Source organism: Brachycentrus maculatus, unplaced genomic scaffold, assembly GCF_059751285.1.
Source record: "Brachycentrus maculatus isolate JH-2025_06_01 unplaced genomic scaffold, ASM5975128v1 h1tg000806l, whole genome shotgun sequence".
NCBI lineage: Eukaryota > Metazoa > Arthropoda > Insecta > Trichoptera > Brachycentridae > Brachycentrus > Brachycentrus maculatus.
The window spans coordinates 90,300-110,091 of NW_028281534.1; the positions used below are offsets into that span (position 1 = coordinate 90,300).

Here is a 19,792-nt window from a genome sequence, read left to right on the forward strand (position 1 = left end):
AATTTTCAAGGTAAATAGATTTTTCTGGTTGCCTTTTTTAAAATCTGGTTATTTTTTGCAATGTTTATTCAATCAGATAAAAACCGTACGGAAAAATGTCGACAGATATGAAAACACTCTTGCTTAAAATACCTTGAAATTATTTTTGCCTTTGGTTATTAAAAGATTAATATTTTAGACTTGATAGCTGATTGTAAAATTTAATATCTCAAATTGTAGGTTGTTCAAAGGTCGACGGTTGCTTTAACTACTAGAATTTTTTTAAACTTGATATTAAATTTCCAGGTCAGGTTTTCCAACTGACCAAAACCTTCACTAGAAAATTTAATTTCCCTCAAACTGGCGGAGGCTTTCACGCTGAGAAGCCTTCAAACTGCTTGTTTGGTATTTAGGGAAAGGAATTTGCATAATTTATGAATATTAATATTTATTGGCTCCATCTATTTTCATTACATAAAGACGGCTTTGAGCCGAAAGCTACTTGACAGAATTGTATTATAGGTCGTTTCCCGTAATGCCGCAGTAATTTCAGCTTACGATTATGGATATCAATACATGAAAGTGCTAAATACACAAAACGCTCCTAACACTTAGACAAAAGCACAGTACAATAAATTGCTTCCCATTTTACTCGTACACATTCGCATTTCATCACATAAATCTCTTATAATTTTCAATTTCGGTACAAAAAATTCATTCCTTAAATATTTAATTATTGATTTTAATAAATGACGTATTTACCAAACAAAAATTTAATGCATCCCTGCTTGATTAATTAATGAATCTCACATTTGTTCAATTAGAAAAAGCTTTATCCACACAACACTTTATAAATTCTTGCCTGATGACACTACTTTATGTCAAAATTTAGAATTTCATGAACATTCGAAAAACAGTAAGGTTAAAGAAAGGCAATTAAGATGATACGGCACGTAGGATGCAGAAACTTGATAATATTATAAACAAAGCGATTGCCATGGATCTTCCTCGAAAGACATCTAGAGAGGACCAACGAATTTATGGATGCTACAGAAAGATAACATGATATGAAGGCATGGCCTAGGTGACGTTGTCCATGATAGAAGGCCCTACAACCTGGGGACGAGGAGAGATGATCCCTAATGGTCTACATGAGCTTTACATGAGGGAATGAAATGTTCATATCAGTGAACAGCCGTAAGACCTAGAATGCTCAGACTACCATTTTCCCTTCGTTCAAAACAAAATATATTTTAACTCAGATGACTATAGACGACTATAATAACATAATAATTAAAAAAAATATTCCAGCTTTATTAAGTGATAGGTGAAATACGTTGTCAGCCATATATGTTTTACAACAATATTTTACATTATGAAATTAAAATTATAATAAAAAAAACAAAAGATGTAAAAATAAAACGGCGAACAAAAACACATACTTTTTTTCATCCATTAAGTGTAAAAACCAGGGTCTGATGAATCAAAGTTAATTAAATAATTATTCAAAAATTAAAAATTTATCCGAATTCGTTTCCAATTTGTTTTTTCTTATAAAATATGTATCGTAAGTAAACGGCGGATCCTCATTAAGCTCTTTTGTATAACAAAACAAAATCAACTTAGAATTTAGACCAGGCAATTTTATGTAGCATTAAATAAAAGTGATATAACAAATTGAGCCAGTAGACACTATAGATGAGAATAATTGGAGCACATTAGTGCCCTAATCTGGCAGACAGACGCAAGCGGCCATTTCAAAACGTGCGCGAAATAAAAATGGTACCAATTTGGTAAACGATCCGTGAATTTCACTTCTTTTTATACGTCAATCTCCTAGCCTTCCGCTCTCCTTCAGAGGATAAAAATATTGGTTTTATGTCTTATTTCATCTTAACTGGATGTTATAGCTATTGTTTGCTTAGATCCAATAACTCCTTAATATTATTTTTTGACTTTTCAACATAGATGAAGAAGAATATAGAAGTCAGGGCATTTATGGGGTTTACGACCATCATAGCCTGGTTTAAGTGATTACTTTACACACGTGCAATATTCACTAATTCTACCCACGATTGACAACCACGCATTCTTGCGAATTCGATGTATATATCGCTCACTCCTTTCAAGAACGTCATAAATCAAAAATCGTCAATTTTCAATTGTGCATGTTTTCGGAATGCTGATGTACTATATCCTAGCAAAACAGAAATATTTTTAACTCAATATTTACCCGCTTCAGGGCAGAAAGTGTTATTTTTGCATTTTGACGAAATGTATTGTTTTATTGTTTTTTTAAATAAACCAAATATTTTTCAAATGGAGAAAAAACCTTCATGTTTAACTTAAAAGGATCTGTTGCACAGTAAAAAGTTCAGTAAGTGGCTTGACATTTATTTTTAATACATTGTGTTATATTTATAAACTTTAAAAACGTTATCCTGAAAAATCAAGTTTTTTTTTATTTATGACGTTTTTGAAAGGAGTGAGCGATATGGTTTAATTTCGAAACAAAGAGCTTGAATCACTAGAATTTCACTAGAAACATCTTTTGGTGAGATGAAAGAAGCTTTTTATTGAGCAGGAACTCTTTCATTTATATGTTTATATGACGCCGTGGCGAAAATGGGCAGACGCTCGACTGCGAATTTGGTGTCGCGGGTTCGATTCCCGTCAATTGCAAAATGAATTCAAGAAAGATTTATTTTCAATTGGTCTGGGGGGGTATTTGTGATGTATTTTTCGCATTTACCTTCCCTGTCCTTACTATCCTACTTACCGACAAGCATCTAAAATAGACACTTTGCGGGTAATTCTTATTAAAATAATAAATAAATAAATTATGTCCGAATCCTGGATTATATTTATATGTAATTATGTATATATATATGAGAAACGCTATAAAACAACTTTTTCATTCAATTATATAAGCTTTTAATTTGACTAGTTATTTTGTGAAAAAGTGTTGTCTTGATCGCTATATTAATGAAGGAAAGGAGATCAGCATTAATATTTAAGTAACATACCGTTTTATGTATTTTTGAGTATAAAATAACTAAAATGATCTATTTTGATCCGCCCTGGGAAACGAACGCGGGACCTCCACAGCACAGTAGAAAGCGCGAAGGCTGATAAAATATGTATTCAAATTATTTACATTCAATGGTTTTATTATACTTATTTAAGTATTAGATAATTTGACAGCTTGACAGTGACTGAATTTGAACCAGAAAATGAATAAAAAATGTAAACGTATTTTCTATAGATCCGCCAAGAACGGAATTTTCTCTGGAATTTTCTTTTCACTAGGTTTTTTTTCAGCGATAACTTGATTATGAAAAAATAAATATCATGAGTTTAAAAAAAAATTTATCCAGCCTCACTTAACGCTCATTCAAACCTTTTTTTAAAATAAAAATAACGCTCAATAAATAAGTTATCTGTAGTAATATTGCAAATTTTTGATCGTTAAACTGTCGTCGCATTATAAAAATAACTCTTGAAATATTCTAATATCTTAACATCTTAACAAAGATGAAGAAGAATATGGAAGTCTGGATATTAACCTTGTCTTATGACCTGTAAACAGCTGGTTAAATGATCACTTTACATACGAGTATCATTCACCATTCTACTCACGATTGATAACCACACTACCTATTTTTTTGAAATTTATATATATTCGTATCATCAATCTCAAGACGCTTCATGTTTGAGATCACAAGAACCATAAATGGTTTGTTTGAAAAAACAAATGATAAAATAATTTTACATTTTATGTCAGCTCATAATTCAACCAGCGATCATTCAACCAATCTATGACAGGTCATAAGCCCTGTATATATCCGGATTTATGTTCTTCTCCATCTCTGTTGTGATGTCAAAATGTAAAAGTAACCCCTTAGTGGAAAAACCGTGATTTGTGAAAAAGTATTTACCCACACCCAAAAATGTTGTGAATTGAAGAATTTGACCGTACATCGCGGAAATACTCGTCGAAATAATAAATTAAGTATTTATTTCTTTAGAAATCCCCAATTAATGCCCCAAGTATTTTTATAAAAATTACAAAAGAATTTGAATATAATTACCAAAGATATTTTTATCGCAAATATTTCTTAAATTTATTTTACAATTAGCGGGAATCGAGCCCGTGACGTCAGTCGTGAGCGTCTACCCGACTACGCCACGGCGCCTGTCAAGTGATTATCAAGTTATCAGTAAGATACTATTTTAGGGGGTTTCAAATCCCTCTCTTAGTTTGGCGAAGCTTTTCGTACGAAATTTAATCAAATTGTACTTATTTTTTAAATAAAATAACCTTATGTTTTAATGTATGTGGTTTTTGAGAATGATAAAGGCCTTAGTAGGGTGGTGTTGTAATAATATGGGTACCCAAATAATTTACATATTGTGTGTATCGAACCCTTATAATATTATGCAAAGCAGTTTTTTTACTCACTTTAAATGCAAGAAAAAATACTTGTAGCAGTTGATAAGGGTTCTACGTGAAATGTTGTTGTCAATCCTAATAAATATACTGTAAGAATATTGTAATTTGATGTTAATTTTCTGGGTTGATTTTCCAAGGAAAATATTTCAACGAAAAAATTTAAGTTGCCTTTTTTCAACTTTATAAAATTAAAACAACTTTGTTTTTAACCACTTTTTTTATAAGTACATTTTTTTTCCCACCGGTTTCGACAATAACCTTATCATCATCAGGGTTAAACATATACTTAATGTATGTAAAGTTTATAAAATGTGCCACAAAGTATCTGCGAAAAACATTCAAGATTTTTTTATAATTGAAATGTAACTTTGTTTAAAAATCACTATTAATATTTTATTATAACTCAATTATAATGTCTACCGGTTTCGAAGCTAACAAATTCTTTATCAAGACTGATTAATACTATTTTAATACTGTTTAAATCAGTCTTGATAAAGAAGCGGTTAGCTTCGAAACCGGTAGACATTATAATTAAGTTATAATAAAATATTTCTTGTGATTTTAAAACAAAGTTACATTTCAATTATAAAATGGTAAATCACAAAGTTAGTGCTAGTTCATTTTCTTGTTGGTTTATTCTACAATATATCGATACAATATGCAATGAATCGAACCCGGGACCTCTAGCACGATACCTTAACACTCTAACCATTAAACCACGGAGGCGGACAAAAGAAGGTAGTTTATAGTAAAAAATAACAATAGCAAATATGTTATCGTTTTAAGGATATTAAAGTATCCGTATGTAACAAGTTTATTGTCAAAATAAATAAAATTATGGGTATTTAAATCTCTTAATTAAAGGATAATAATTTTCCTAATGAGATTATAGTAAAAGCTTTCATATGTGCGTTCATCTTATATTTTTATCCCATTTAAAAGCTTTCGAAGCCTACATTATTTATTACTGTAGATGGAGTAAGAGTGAATTAAATTTAAATATTCATATCTTGAGAAAATATTATTTTACAAATTTTGAGTCTGTATATTAAAATAAATTAATATGCATTAATTTTCCTTAGAATTATATATTTATATTCGTTATTGTAAGTAGGTTTTAAAACATTCATATATTCATAGGGTAAATATACCGACTCAAAATCTCAAAACGTGATAATATTCACGCTTTTTTTATTATAACAATTTAAAATAACTGAGAAAATTATTTTATGAAAATTATTAAATTTGTCTCTAAAAAAATGTTTTAACAACCTTATAAAATAAATGAAATACAAGCTATGCTTTTGATATTTTTTATTCATCGTTATATTCTTCTTACACTATTTTAATAAACACCTCGTCTTCTTGAGGGGTGGATTCATCTTTGTATATTGAAATCGGTTGAAAAAAAATTTGAACCTTAAGTAAAAGCGGTTTTAATACTTTTTACACGTTTGACAAAGTAAGTATTAATATATTTTAATTGTATCTATAACTTCTCCCTTTTTTACATGCGTCTTAAAACTTCTTTTCAAAATCAAAAAATTAGAAGTATGCAATACTGAGTAAAAGTTTTATCCTGTTCTCATTACAAATTTATATAACCCTCTATTCTTCCTTACAATTTATTTTAACTTTCGGCATCTGTATCCTACCAAATGTATATTACTGATATGTCTATGAATCTAGAGCTCAGAACTGATCACCTTATTGATGCTTTGAAAATTATACCTTTTAACAAGATCAATTATTTTATTTATTTGAATAAACTTGGAATGGAATTTCAGACACTTGGTATTTTTAATACTGAAAAAAGTTTGTGGAATTTTCGTGAGGAAAATTTATACGATCAGTCATCAAAGAAGACGTGAGCTCATTTGCCCCAAATTATAGGGCAAGTATATATTCCAGACGTTTAATCAGATAACGAGAATTTTCAGTTTAAAAACAAGACAAAATAGGTTTTTTTCTCCAAGTCGAGATCTTCAGTTTGCAATTTGTAAGAAATAAAATCAATCTTTTTTATGAACGCTTTCCCCCGTTTACAATAGTTTGGAAATTCATCATGTGGATTGGGTAGAATTTAAAATAAACATGAATGTTATATATATATATATATATTAATATATATATATTTATAAACATTGTTTAATTTTTTATAAGGGTTAATAACAGCAACATATACATTAAAAGCAACATAAACAAAAGAAATACATTAAACAAATCAATTATAGTTAACCACAGAAACATTAAAATTAGTACAAAATATTTAATGTAAATCTAGCAAATAAACACGTTTTTATGAGAGAAGATATAAATACATATAAACATATTAGATACATAATTATTTCTCAAAAATACGTTTCCACCGTGACGATGGAAAAATAGAAGTCTAGGATTTGGTAGTGTTTGTTTAAATGGTCACTTTATTCACGGCGCAACTTTCACCATTTTGCCATAAATGACAACTACATGGTCCAGACTACCATATTCACATGTATTCCTCAACTTTATTGAGATTTATGTTAAATAAAGTATTTGTTAAAATATCTCTCGTGTTGACTAAATCCGACATATTTGAACAGAATCCTTGACACACTCTAAACACGTAAAATTGTCGAATACAATATATCCAGTGGTTTTAAAAATGCTTATTTCTTTAGTTGGTAAACAATTTCAATTCAAATTTTCACCGAGTGTTTATGTGCATATTATTTTGAAACCATATCTGCTCGAATGATTTTCAGTCTGTACATCATTTAAAAATACACAAATTGCCAAACACGCGTCGCTGCCAAATAAGACTTTTAACATAACAATGGGTATCGACACTTCTTTAAATCGACAGTTTGAGGAACCTTGATTTTGCGTCATAAGACAACTAAAATTTATTTTTCCATTAATCTTTTTATGGTACAATACCTCTTCCAACGGCGTATAAAAAAGTACCAATAAAAAAAGTCCTAATGCTTTTCTCAGACACAATGATTTCATTTAATGGGGCATATTCCCCTGGTTGAAATTTATGAGTTTTCTTTGCGAAATTTATAGAATATTTATCAATCTAATAGTCACACTTAATTATTGAAAGCTTTTTTATCATGCTGAAAATTCAACAAATTATATTCAATTTTCATATAAATATTTTCAAATCGTTAAAAAAATATTTGCATATTAAGAATATCGTTTCACATTGAATTTCACTTAATAAAACACTCTCCTTATTATTCATCTGTAGATATCAAGTTAAATTCAAATTTTAAACATGGGTCTATATTTTATTTTATTTAAAAAATATTTATATATTATTTTATATTTTTATTTTTTTTATATTTTTATCAATCCACTTTTTTTTAAATCTACTGTTTTTTTGCGTTGTGAGAAAGTTAAGTTTAATTTTCAGAATTATTTCACTATTTTTATTTGTGTTTTATTATTTTTATTAATGGAAACATGGAAAATATTTTTTTAGTCATTGTCATACTGTAAATTATATCAAATTTTAATGTTTTTTTTACAATAAACAATGTGTTGTTCTGAACAATGTTGTAATGAAATCACTTTAAGTTCCTAATTTTATTTTACATTACAAAAAACATTTTATTAACGTGTACAAAAAAATTCTAAGAGTATAATATTAATACAAAAAAGATCCCACAACAGCATGGTCTGTGTGTGAGCATACATTTTATTTTTTATTTAAATAAAGAGTACTGGAAGAATACGACACATAAAAATATAAATATAATACATTAAAAGTATTTATATTAAAAATAAACATTTGTTTTTAACAAAATAAAAACAAAAAAATATTTTAAAAAATTAACAATAAGTAAATGAGTTATTTATTAAAAGAAGGAGCTACTTCGATCAGTTATTTTTTTAATCCATAATTTCAACAAAATCTTATATCGAAATACATTTTAATTAAAATAATTTTGTGTTTATCGTATATTCCTTATGAAATGAATTGAATTGAACAGTTTTATAGCAAGTTTAATAAAAAACTTATTAAAGTTTACATAAAATCAGAATACATCGCTGAAATACTAACACCACAAAATGCGAGAAAGTACCTAGTGTCATCCCTATTTTTAGGGCGGTCGGATAGACTTAATTTCGTCGTTCTGGGTGTCGGAGACGGAATGAAAAACTCAATTTCGACACGAGACAAAAGCTTATAACTAAACTGGATAGGGCCGCAGGAAAATGGAGGAGCATTTTTAAACAATGAAAAATGGCGAATGGGTCTGCTCACCTTTGGGGGGGATGAAAGTAATTTACGATGGGATAAGTAAAAATTTCAGTGGAAATGGCAAAATTAGAAAAATCTCAAAACGGAATAAATAAAAAAGGGAAACCTTTCTGTGAATGGAACTAGAACCGAGGTATATTTATGGTGCTAGTATATTTCCCATACACGTCGCTAACAAATAGTGAAGTACAGTAAAGCCTCGATACAACGGATTAATTTCTTCTTCTTGTTATAATGGATAAATTTAAACGTTGTGTTTCACTCTCTCTTGCTGCTCGCTGATAGTGTTTGAAGGAGACGTGTATTTACCAGTGCTTACTATTTATTATTTTATTTTGATTTTATGTTATAAGACTATTTGTTAAAAGACTTTTTGTTTCTATATTAGTGTATTCATTAGTGTTTTTTATATTAGATACTGTATAAATGTATTATCTTAAAGGCTTCAGCCGTTCAATAAATAATTAAATAAATAATTGTGGGGAGGGAGTTTCCGTTAAAGCCGAAAGTTCGTTACATAAAAATACTACTACTACTACTTCTACTACTACCATCATCACGCCGTTTCCCCGCAGAGGTAGGCAGAAAGGATGGAACGCCACACTCTTCTCACTGTCCTGACATACACTCCTCGCCTCTTCCATACATCTAGTCATACATGCCCTCCGATTACGCAGACTTTTGACACCACCAGATTTTAGGTTCTGATTGATCTGATCATGCCAAGTCTTTTTCGGCCATCCTCGTTCTGTTTTCCCGCTCACATTCACCACATATATTTTCTTTGTCATTTTCTCGCTATCCATTCGCTCTACATATCCTTACCACCTTCAAGAACTTTTCCTAATCTTTTCAATAAATTCTTGTTCAGCTTTACATTTCTTTCTTATATTTTCGTTTTTAATTCTGTCATCCAATGATTTTCTACACATTTGTCTGAGGGAGCGCATTTCAACAGCGTTCACAATCCTTTCATCCTTCCTTTGCCAGTTTCATGTTTCGCTTCCATACATTAGTGTCGGTACCAGCACGCCATTGTGAACTGCTAACTTGGCTTGGTTTACATGAACATATTCTTATTTGCAATCACTCTGTTCAAAGCACCATTTATTCTTTTCCTTACATAAAAATAGGTTTAAAATAAATATTAAAAAAAACTTGTTTTTCGAAAACATAAATACTATATTGAGGTGTACATAAATAAATAATACAAAACACACACAAAATTATGTTTGCTTTCCGATACCCATAGTGAAGTGAAGTTGCTGTTTGATTTCGACGTGCTTGCTTTCGGCTTTTTTTGCTTGATATCCTGCTTTGGAAAAGAAATCAAGTTTTATTTGCAGGTTTAAATTTTTCAGATATTATTTTGGAATATCATGGCGGCTAAAAATTGTTAACATATCGGCATACTTGAATTTAAGCATGTTTAATATTGACAGGACATTTTTAATATTTTTACATTTGACCGAAAGTTCGTTAGAGGTCCGTTATATGCAGATTATACTGTACTCGAAAAAGAGGGATATTTTTGGATGTACCTACCTATTTGTTTATTTTATTACGCCATATTTTATTCCTACTTACACAAAGAAAAGTTTAAAAAACAAACATGATAAATGAAAAAAAGCTTTTATTTTATTTGACACGAATTCTCATCGCAAACCGTGACTGAGTTGATGAAACTTATAAACTCGTAAAACTTCTTTTACTACTTTATTAATGTAAACACGGCTAGTTTTGAGAACATCTGTATTTCTTAAAATTAGTCGTATTTTCAATATTTTGGAAGTTCAAATTTTAAACACAATTTCTGGGTTAATATCCACTAAGGTAATATGTATATATGTTCATATCTTAATAAAAATAACTCCTCAGTGGGGAGAAACCAAGAATTCATAATCGATTATTTGGAATAAAAATATTGTGAATCAATAATCGGTTTTCATTCTCCCTTTCATTAAAAAATCTACATTGGGTGATTTTTCAAAGATTTTATTTTATATGCAAATTTGTTGATTTCCGTTCTTATTTGATATATTAAAATATACCGCTAAGAGTAGCGCCTTGAAATGTAACATTTTTTGTATATTTCTAATTTGATTGCATGTCTAGGTTATTGAAAATATATGTGTGATTTTTATATATTGAATGATTAGTCAAACACGTGTCACAGTAGATTTCAATGAAAAGTGGTATTTACCATGTAGAATTTTAATCAAATGTTGATGGACAAGAGAAATTAAATTATACAATTCATTTTGAAAACAGTTGACCTCTCACTTTAAACACAACCCGCCCCAAATAAAACTGAAATATTAAGCTTAAAGCTCAAGACGTGGTTGCATTGAAATTCATAACCATTTTAATGAAAGACCTAAATTTAGATGCACTTTTCAAGTACATTATCTCCCGGCTGAAGTTTTATTTCAGCGCTCCAGTATCAGAATTTGAACTTCTTTCATAACTTTCAGGATTGCTAATTAAAACTACCCCTGTAAGTTTGAATACATCCCGAGTACCTCCGTTACCCATTTCATTCATGAGTAGAAAGCAAAAACGTAAATAAGCAAATTAAACTTTTCAGAACTTTTCCAAAGAATCTACAATCATTATGTCTATAGTATTCCTCTTAATGTAACCTTATTATGTTACTGGAAAACAGGGTTTCGTATAATTTATGAAGCATTTGCTTAAAATATTATTCTTTGAATTAGATTTTTAATGTCAAAGCTTTTTTATTCTTAATCTTTTTGTAAGACTTTTTATTGTAAACGATTTTTGTAAAGAAACTTTCACGTAACTCTATAAATAAAACGTTGATTTATATGCAATATAAAACCATTTTTTATGTCTTATTCTATTAAGGAATTAATAGGATTCAGTAAACGAACGGATTCGCAAATGATTACACGTCTCTCCACGCGCATTTTTTTAGAATATATATTTAAATTTGTTTATTTTTAAAAGATGTATTGAAAAATATTTATTTATTTTTTTAATAACTTTACCTTTCAATAACTACTTTCTTTTCAAAACCATATATTTATTACGAAGAAAAACATATTTTTTACTATAAAAATGGAATTTTAAGCAAAAAATTCAAGAACGTTAAACGTAACCTGAGTTTAAAGTAAATCATGTTGCGGACTTTTGATAACTGGACCTTAAGATGATGTTAACAAACAACTATTCTAAAAAAAACTTTCATTTAAATTTTAATATTTTTGAAAGCAATATCTTTTTCGGAATATTTTAAGTGTATCCAAATCCTCATTCACAAATCTGAGTTTTTGATTTTTTGGTTTCAAAGTTGATGCATTGCCTTATGCACCATCGGGTGCGGATGAGGGTTTGAAGAAGAATTTTAATGTGATATTTTTAATATTTGAATATTCGATGCAGGATATTTAGTGAATATTCAATCTCTTTTGAATATTTAAGTATAAAAAAATCATAACATAATGTTGGTTTTTTTTTCTATATTATCTTTTTATAATATTGTGGTTATAAATTGTCCAGAAAAAAATAAACAGCACCTTCATTTCTATATTCATCCCTTGCCAAAATAAATAATAATTTAACACCCATTTTTTTAAATTAACGTTCTGGGTAGATTATGCATGAGGAATAATTTAACCTATTTGTGAATAAATTCTCCGCGTGATAAAATACCCTCGGGGCGATATTCAACATTGTATATTCGAAGATTTATTAAAAATTGCGAACTTATGTATAATCACTGATGGTTTTAAAGATACACCCCTAGTTTATTCCTTTAATTTTTCACTTACCATATATAAGGTTGATTAATTTAAAACACTTGGTATTTTTACTGAATGATTTGAATCAATGAAAAATTCCCTTAATTTTATTCAAATCGTCTTTTCTCGATTGCTTTTAGTATGTGAAATTAAATTTATTAACTTTTGACGACACAACGTAGATGAAGAAGAATACGGAGGCCTGAATATTTACGAGGTTTACGAACTGCCCTAGGCTGGTTTCGGCAATTACTTTATACACGTAGAACTTTCACTATTCTACGCATGATCAAAAACCATTCTTAAAAAAATTGGAACTCATATGATATGATTCACACACTCACGCACACACATACACACACACACACAAACACACACACACACACACACACACACACACACACACACACACACACACACACACACACACACACAGATACACAAACATACACATACACACACGCACGCAAACATACACACAAACACAAACACACACAAATACATAAATATACTACACTATACTGTCAATCAATTTTCTCGTTCGTCGGAGTATCAATTAAACGTTTCTTGTGACATTTTGTAACTGTTTTTGATATCAAAGGGTCCTAGAATGGGTGCCCTTTCTCAAATCGTACAATCTACTTATGTAACCTTCAACGCGATTAACTTAATTCCATTTGAATACTACGCAATCAATACCTTATTTGGACCCTGTTTAATCGTCCTCCACCCACGTGATCGCTTTGACCCACCTTATGCAAAGATGCTATTTAAATAGATTTCCACTCGTGTGGTCAGGGAGAATCGCTAGTTCCTCTTTAGCAAAGACAATCGTCAATCAGATTTAATATTAAAGACAATAAAGCGATAACACAACCGTGAATAACGATACATTTGTGTTAGTTCTTCTTCATTCTTCTTCAAACCCTTATCCGCACCCCAATGGTGCATAGGGCACTGCATCATATAAACGCAGTGTTATCTTGATCATTAACACATGAAGGAAAGGTGGTCAGCCCTCCGCTTCAGGTACGAGTTTAGGGTAATATTGAATAAATATTAGAGTGAAAAAATCAGTCTTAATCAGTTTTAATAAAAAAGCTGTTAGCTTCGAAACTGGTAGACATTATAATTAAGTTATAAAAAATATTCGTATTGATTTTAATACAAAGTTACATTTTAATGATGTCATTAATTATTAATTTTGAAAAAATTATTTATTTATTTGACCCCCACTGGGAATCGAACCTGGGACCTCCAGAACAATAGCCGAGCGTGCTGATTATTACACTTCGGAGGCGAACAAGTTTTGTTAGTTATTGAGTCACAAATCTGCATAGAAAGAAGTCATACGAATTGAAAAAATCTTGACGTGTTTTCAGTTTTAAGAAATCAATAATAACGTTAATTATAAGAATGAGTTTTTCATTTTTGCTGTAAAACTTTATTACTCGCCATAAAATCGTACTTTTTCGAAGAAAATTTCTAAGACTTAAAATATTTAAAGGTCAAAAAAATATTTTAAATCTTGACCGGGTAACGAAATTTCGATTTTGAGAAATTGACAATGTAACATTGTTTATAAAAATGAGCTTCTAACATCTGTAGAGAACCTTTTTTAAAGCTTCATGGATTATGGCATTTTCGCAAAGAAAATTGTAATGTCTAAAACAATTTCATAGTTAAGTACATTAACTGGATGATGAATTAAAAATCGTGAGAGAATGATAACATTTCTATTTTGAGTAACCAAAAATAATAGATTAGTATTAAACAAGTGTTACTTATATTATTTTTTGACATCTCATCAAAGATGAAGAAGAATATGGAAGTCTGGGCATTTATGGGGCTGACGACCGTCATAGGCTAGTTTAAGTGATCACTTTAAACACGTGTAACATTCACCAATTCTACCCATTATTGACAACTACACTTCTCAAATTTTTGGAAGTTCTATGTATATAAACCTATTTCGAAACATTATTCTTGAATCACTTGAAGTTCACTAGAGACATCTATTGACGAGATGAAAAGAAGCTTTTTATTGAGCAGTAACTCTTTTATTAGTATGTGTCTTTTAAAAAATAATATGATAATAACTCCTGTAATTGGAGATAATCCAGATTTTGTAAACAAGTATTTGGACACACTCAAAATGTTGTAAAGAGTTACTTATTTTCGCTGTGAACCTTTATTATCGCGGCAAGGAATTATGGCATTTTCGCAAAGAAAATAAATATTTTAATACTAGGTATCGTAAGATAACGGTTGGATACTCTTAGGGCAGTTGCTTTGTTCAACCATCTATGAGTGTAACGAGGTTTCTCAACCTGTCTTTCGCATGCGATCAAACGAGACAAAGAGAAAAAGAAGAACGTCAGGGGTATCTTAAACATTATTTATTTATTTTTAATTTTAATGTGGTAAAAATTAAATTAAGTCAATTTTTTAATCTCAAAAAGGTTCCTCAATGTTATTCATATTTACAATATTTTGCATCATAAATGAGTACGGGTTTTTCCAACAAGCATTGACATCTATACAAATAAAGTAATTTTAGTATTGTATATTCATAACGAATATTAATTTACACGAATATTTTGAGTTTTATTATAACAACATTTTATGTTACACGTATGGAGTAATCCAAAATTTTTTATCAATGTTTATAACTACATTAAACATTTTAAGCGATACAGTATTAAAATACTCTCCTAATCGTCCATTGTGTATTTTGTATAATACCACTTTTACCATTAAACACTTATTTATGACAATTGGTTTTGGAAAATCATTCCATAATCAGGTCATGAAAATAAAATTATTACGATATGACATTTGTATAAAAATATTTTTTAAAGAGATTGGTATTTCACAAAGTAAACAATGGATGATATGGAGAGTGATTTTACTTTCGTTATTTTTTTACAAAAATGTTAATAATATTAGTATAAAACCACTCACCAAGATTTTTATGTCAATAGTACAATTTTTATGTCAATAGTGAAATTTTTATGTCAATAGCCAAAAAATGAGAGTATTTTTTTACCAAACCACATAGTTATCAATGCTTTTAATATACAAAATACAGTATAAAAATATTTTTTAAAACACGAATATTCTGAATCATTTTTAGGTCACTTTGCCAATTTCTCTTGTTCTTCACCGACGTTACTGACCACATTACACAACCACCCTTTTTATAGGAGCTGCAATGCGGTCCGAGCCGTCCTCAATATCGCCGTTGTCTTGATTGAAAAACTTTGAGAAGCGCCGGTACAGAAGTTTCGGTGGCACTATCGAATGTAATATTACCCATACAGTCATAATGGAAGAGCGGAGCTCGTAGGGGTGGAGGGTAGTTAGAGGATACTTGAGCACTTAGATATGGGTAGTGAAACTGAATGGAGGTATTACACTCGAGAGAAGCCAAGTAACCGGAAACGTCTAATAGTTACGAGAAATTATTATTTACCATTGGATTCTTTTAGGGCGAATGATCTTTCTTCATATGTTACTCACATACATACATATAATATATAAAGGTATAAATATATGATAGATGATCAAATGGTGTTATCGATAAAAGTAATAAAGGTGTGTTGAGATGGTTTGGGCATGTGGAACGAATGAGTGAAGATAGAACAGTAAAAGAAATTTATGAAGCGATTGTAGTGTTGTTAATATGTATAATAGAAACGAAGGAACACCGGGATATATTTATATATATATATATGTATATATATATATATATATATATATATATATATATATATATATATATATATATATATATATATATATATATATATATATATATATATATATATAAAACCATCTCAACACATCTTCCTTTATTTTATTTTTAATGCTTATCTCAGTCCTGCATTCTTTCATTTATATCGCCATTCGAACATCTACCATGCATCTTTTTCTCTCACATTCGTCAGAGAGATTGCATTTAATATTGATATCCTATTGTTTGCTTACAGAGCTATTCCAGACGGATGGAGAGAAGGAGTCGGGAACAATGTGTGACTACGACTTCCTGTCAACGGACACCTCCAAGACCCATGGAAGGTTTTACAGTCCTCGCTATCCTTCCTGCTATCCCAGGAATATCAAATGTACATACAGGTTTAGAGCTAGGTAAGTTATAAATTAACCTATGGAATAATTAATTTTTATTTATTAATCAGCATCAGACACTGGATTATTCACCCAAGACCCTACCAAGACGTCTCAATGTTATAAATACAAAATTTTGAGTGTGTCCCAATACTTAGTAGTGTCGGGTTGTGGTCTCGTGGTTAGTGTCACGGACTCTAGAGTCAGAGTTTTTCGGTTCGAACCTACTCTACCACAATTTGATACCTATTTCTAATAATGAGCCGCTTAGGCTCACAGGAAAAGTACAAAATTGAAGTATTTTTGTATATATCTAATAAAAACACAATTATTTATCTTTAAATTTTAAAAAAAATCTAAAAATACGCTTTTTTAAATCTGGATTTTCCCCACATCGAAGTTATTTTTTTTATTTTTTGACATCTCATATTATAAATGTCTCAACTTGATATGAAACATCTACTTTTTTATGATAGAAGATTAAAGTCATTGTATGAAATACTATTTTTTTTAATGTATATGAGAAAAAAAGTATATGTCGTATGAGTCTATTGAATAACAGATTACGAAATATATTTGCAGAATTAATTTATTTAAAAAAATGTTTTTCGTATACTTTCATTGGAGAACTTACTGTTTTGATGGAAATATATTTTAAAATTTGCATTTTCACTTGATGAAAACATTTTAAATTCATGTAAGACTTTGTGTTTACATTAATAAACTCAAAAGTGGTCTTATTCGAGCGTTATTATTTTTATTTTACAAAGTTAATGCAAAATTAATAATTAATGCACCTGCTCAAACAAATGTTGGTATTTTTTTATTCATCGTATTTTGCATTATCCCCATTTAAAAACTCCTTAGGGGAATTTGGAACATCAGTGTATAAGACGAGCATCAGCTCAAAAATAAAATGTTTTGTTGTTTGAAAATGTAAAGTTGATAAATGTTCAACCCTTGAATGGCCAAAAGCCAAGTGCTATCGCCGACAAAGTGATGAATCGTTAACTGGAAGAACGCATAATACACAAAGCCTAAATCTAATGATTAATGAACCACTATTCATAACCGTTATATAAGCAAAGGAACAAAAAGATCAATTATTCTCAAGATGAAAGCTCTGCTAATGATTTTACGAAAATTGTGATTCCTAATTACGATTTTATTTAAATCTTTTAAACCATTATAACTGTCTTCTTATTGCTCTTAATGGTGCACAAGGCATCGTATTGTGGATTAGAGAATAAATCAAATGACTATTAAATCATAATTCATAGCTGATATATAAGTGAAGCAACAAATTTATCAATTATTCTGAAGTTGAAAGCTCTGCTAATGATTTAAGGAAAATTGTGATTCCTAATTACAATTTTATTTAAATCTATTAAACCATTATAACTGTCTTCTTATTGCTCTTAATGGTGCACAAGGCATCGTATTGTGGATTAGAGAATAAATCAAATGACTATTAAATCATAATTCATAGCTGATATATAAGTGAAGCAACAAATTTATCAATTATTCTGAAGTTGAAAGCTCTGCTAATGATTTAAAGAAAATTGTGATTCCTAATGAAGATTTTATTTAAATCTTTTAAACCATTATAACTGTCTTCTTATTGCTCTTAATGGTGCACAAGGCACCGTATTGTGGATTAGAGAATAAATCTAATGACTTTAAATTAAATCACAATTCAAATAAGTAAAGCAACAAATTTATCAATTATTCTGAAGTTGAAAGCTTTGCTAATGATTAATGAAAATTGTGATTCCTAATTACAATTTTATTTAAATCTATTAAACCATTATAACTGTCTTCTTATTGCTCTTAATGGTGCACAAGGCATCGTATTGTGGATTAGAGAATAAATCAAATGACTATTAAATCATAATTCATAGCTGATATATAAGTGAAGCAACAAATTTATAAATTATTCTGAAGTTGAAAGCTCTGCTAATGATTTAAAGAAAATTGTGATTCCTAATTAAGATTTTATTTAAATCTATTAAACCATTATAACTGTCTTCTTATTGCTCTTAATGGTGCACAAGGCATCGTATTGTGGATAAGAGAATAAATCTAATGACTTTAAATTAAATCACAATTCAAATAAGTAAAGCAACAAATTTATAAATTATTCTGAAGTTGAAAGCTCTGCTAATGATTTAAAGAAAATTGTGATTCCTAATTACGATTTTATTTAAATCTATTAAACCATTATAACTGTCTTCTTATTGCTCTTAATGGTGCACAAGGCACCGTATTGTGGATTAGAGAATAAATCTAATGACTTTAAATTAAATAACAATTCATAGATGATATATAGTAAAGCAACAAATTTATAAATTATTCTGAAGTTGAAAGCTCTGCTAATGATTTAAAGAAAATTGTGATTCCTAATTACGATTTTATTTAAATCTATTAAACCATTATAACTGTCTTCTTATTGCTCTTAATGGTGCACAAGGCACCGTATTGTGGATTAGAGAATAAATCTAATGACTTTAAATTAAATCACAATTCATAGATGATACATAGTAAAGCAACAAATTTATAAATTATTCTGAAGTTGAAAGCTCTGCTAATGATTTTACGAAAATTGTGATTCCTAATTACGATTTTATTTAAATCTATTAAACCATTATAACTGTCTTCTTATTGCTCTTAATGGTGCACAAGGCACCGTATTGTGGATTAGAGAATAAATCTAATGACTTTAAATTAAATCACAATTCATAGATGATACATAGTAAAGCAACAAATTTATAAATTATTCTGAAGTTGAAAGCTCTGCTAATGATTTTACGAAAATTGTGATTCCTAATTACGATTTTATTTAAATCTATTAAACCATTATAACTGTCTTCTTATTGCTCTTAATGGTGCACAAGGCACCGTATTGTGGATTAGAGAATAAATCTAATGACTTTAAATTAAATCACAATTCATAGATGATACATAGTAAAGCAACAAATTTATAAATTATTCTGAAGTTGAAAGCTCTGCTAATGATTTTACGAAAATTGTGATTCCTAATTACGATTTTATTTAAATCTATTAAACCATTATAACTGTCTTCTTATTGCTCTTAATGGTGCACAAGGCACCGTATTGTGGATTAGAGAATAAATCTAATGACTTTAAATTAAATCACAATTCATAGATGATACATAGTAAAGCAACAAATTTATAAATTATTCTGAAGTTGAA

The 19,792-nt window shown here is 29.2% G+C and overlaps 1 protein-coding gene across 1 annotated transcript in view; it reads left to right on the forward strand.

Annotated features, from left to right (window-relative positions):
* LOC148300172 (suppressor of lurcher protein 1-like) overlaps positions 1 to 19,792 on the forward strand; it is a 136,107-nt gene that overhangs the window by 74,229 nt on the left and 42,086 nt on the right. Inside the window, exon 5 of the mRNA XM_088275149.1 lies at positions 16,444 to 16,600. Within this exon, the coding sequence (XP_088131275.1) occupies positions 16,444 to 16,600 (157 nt within the window). The remainder of the gene's footprint in view (positions 1 to 16,443; positions 16,601 to 19,792) is intronic.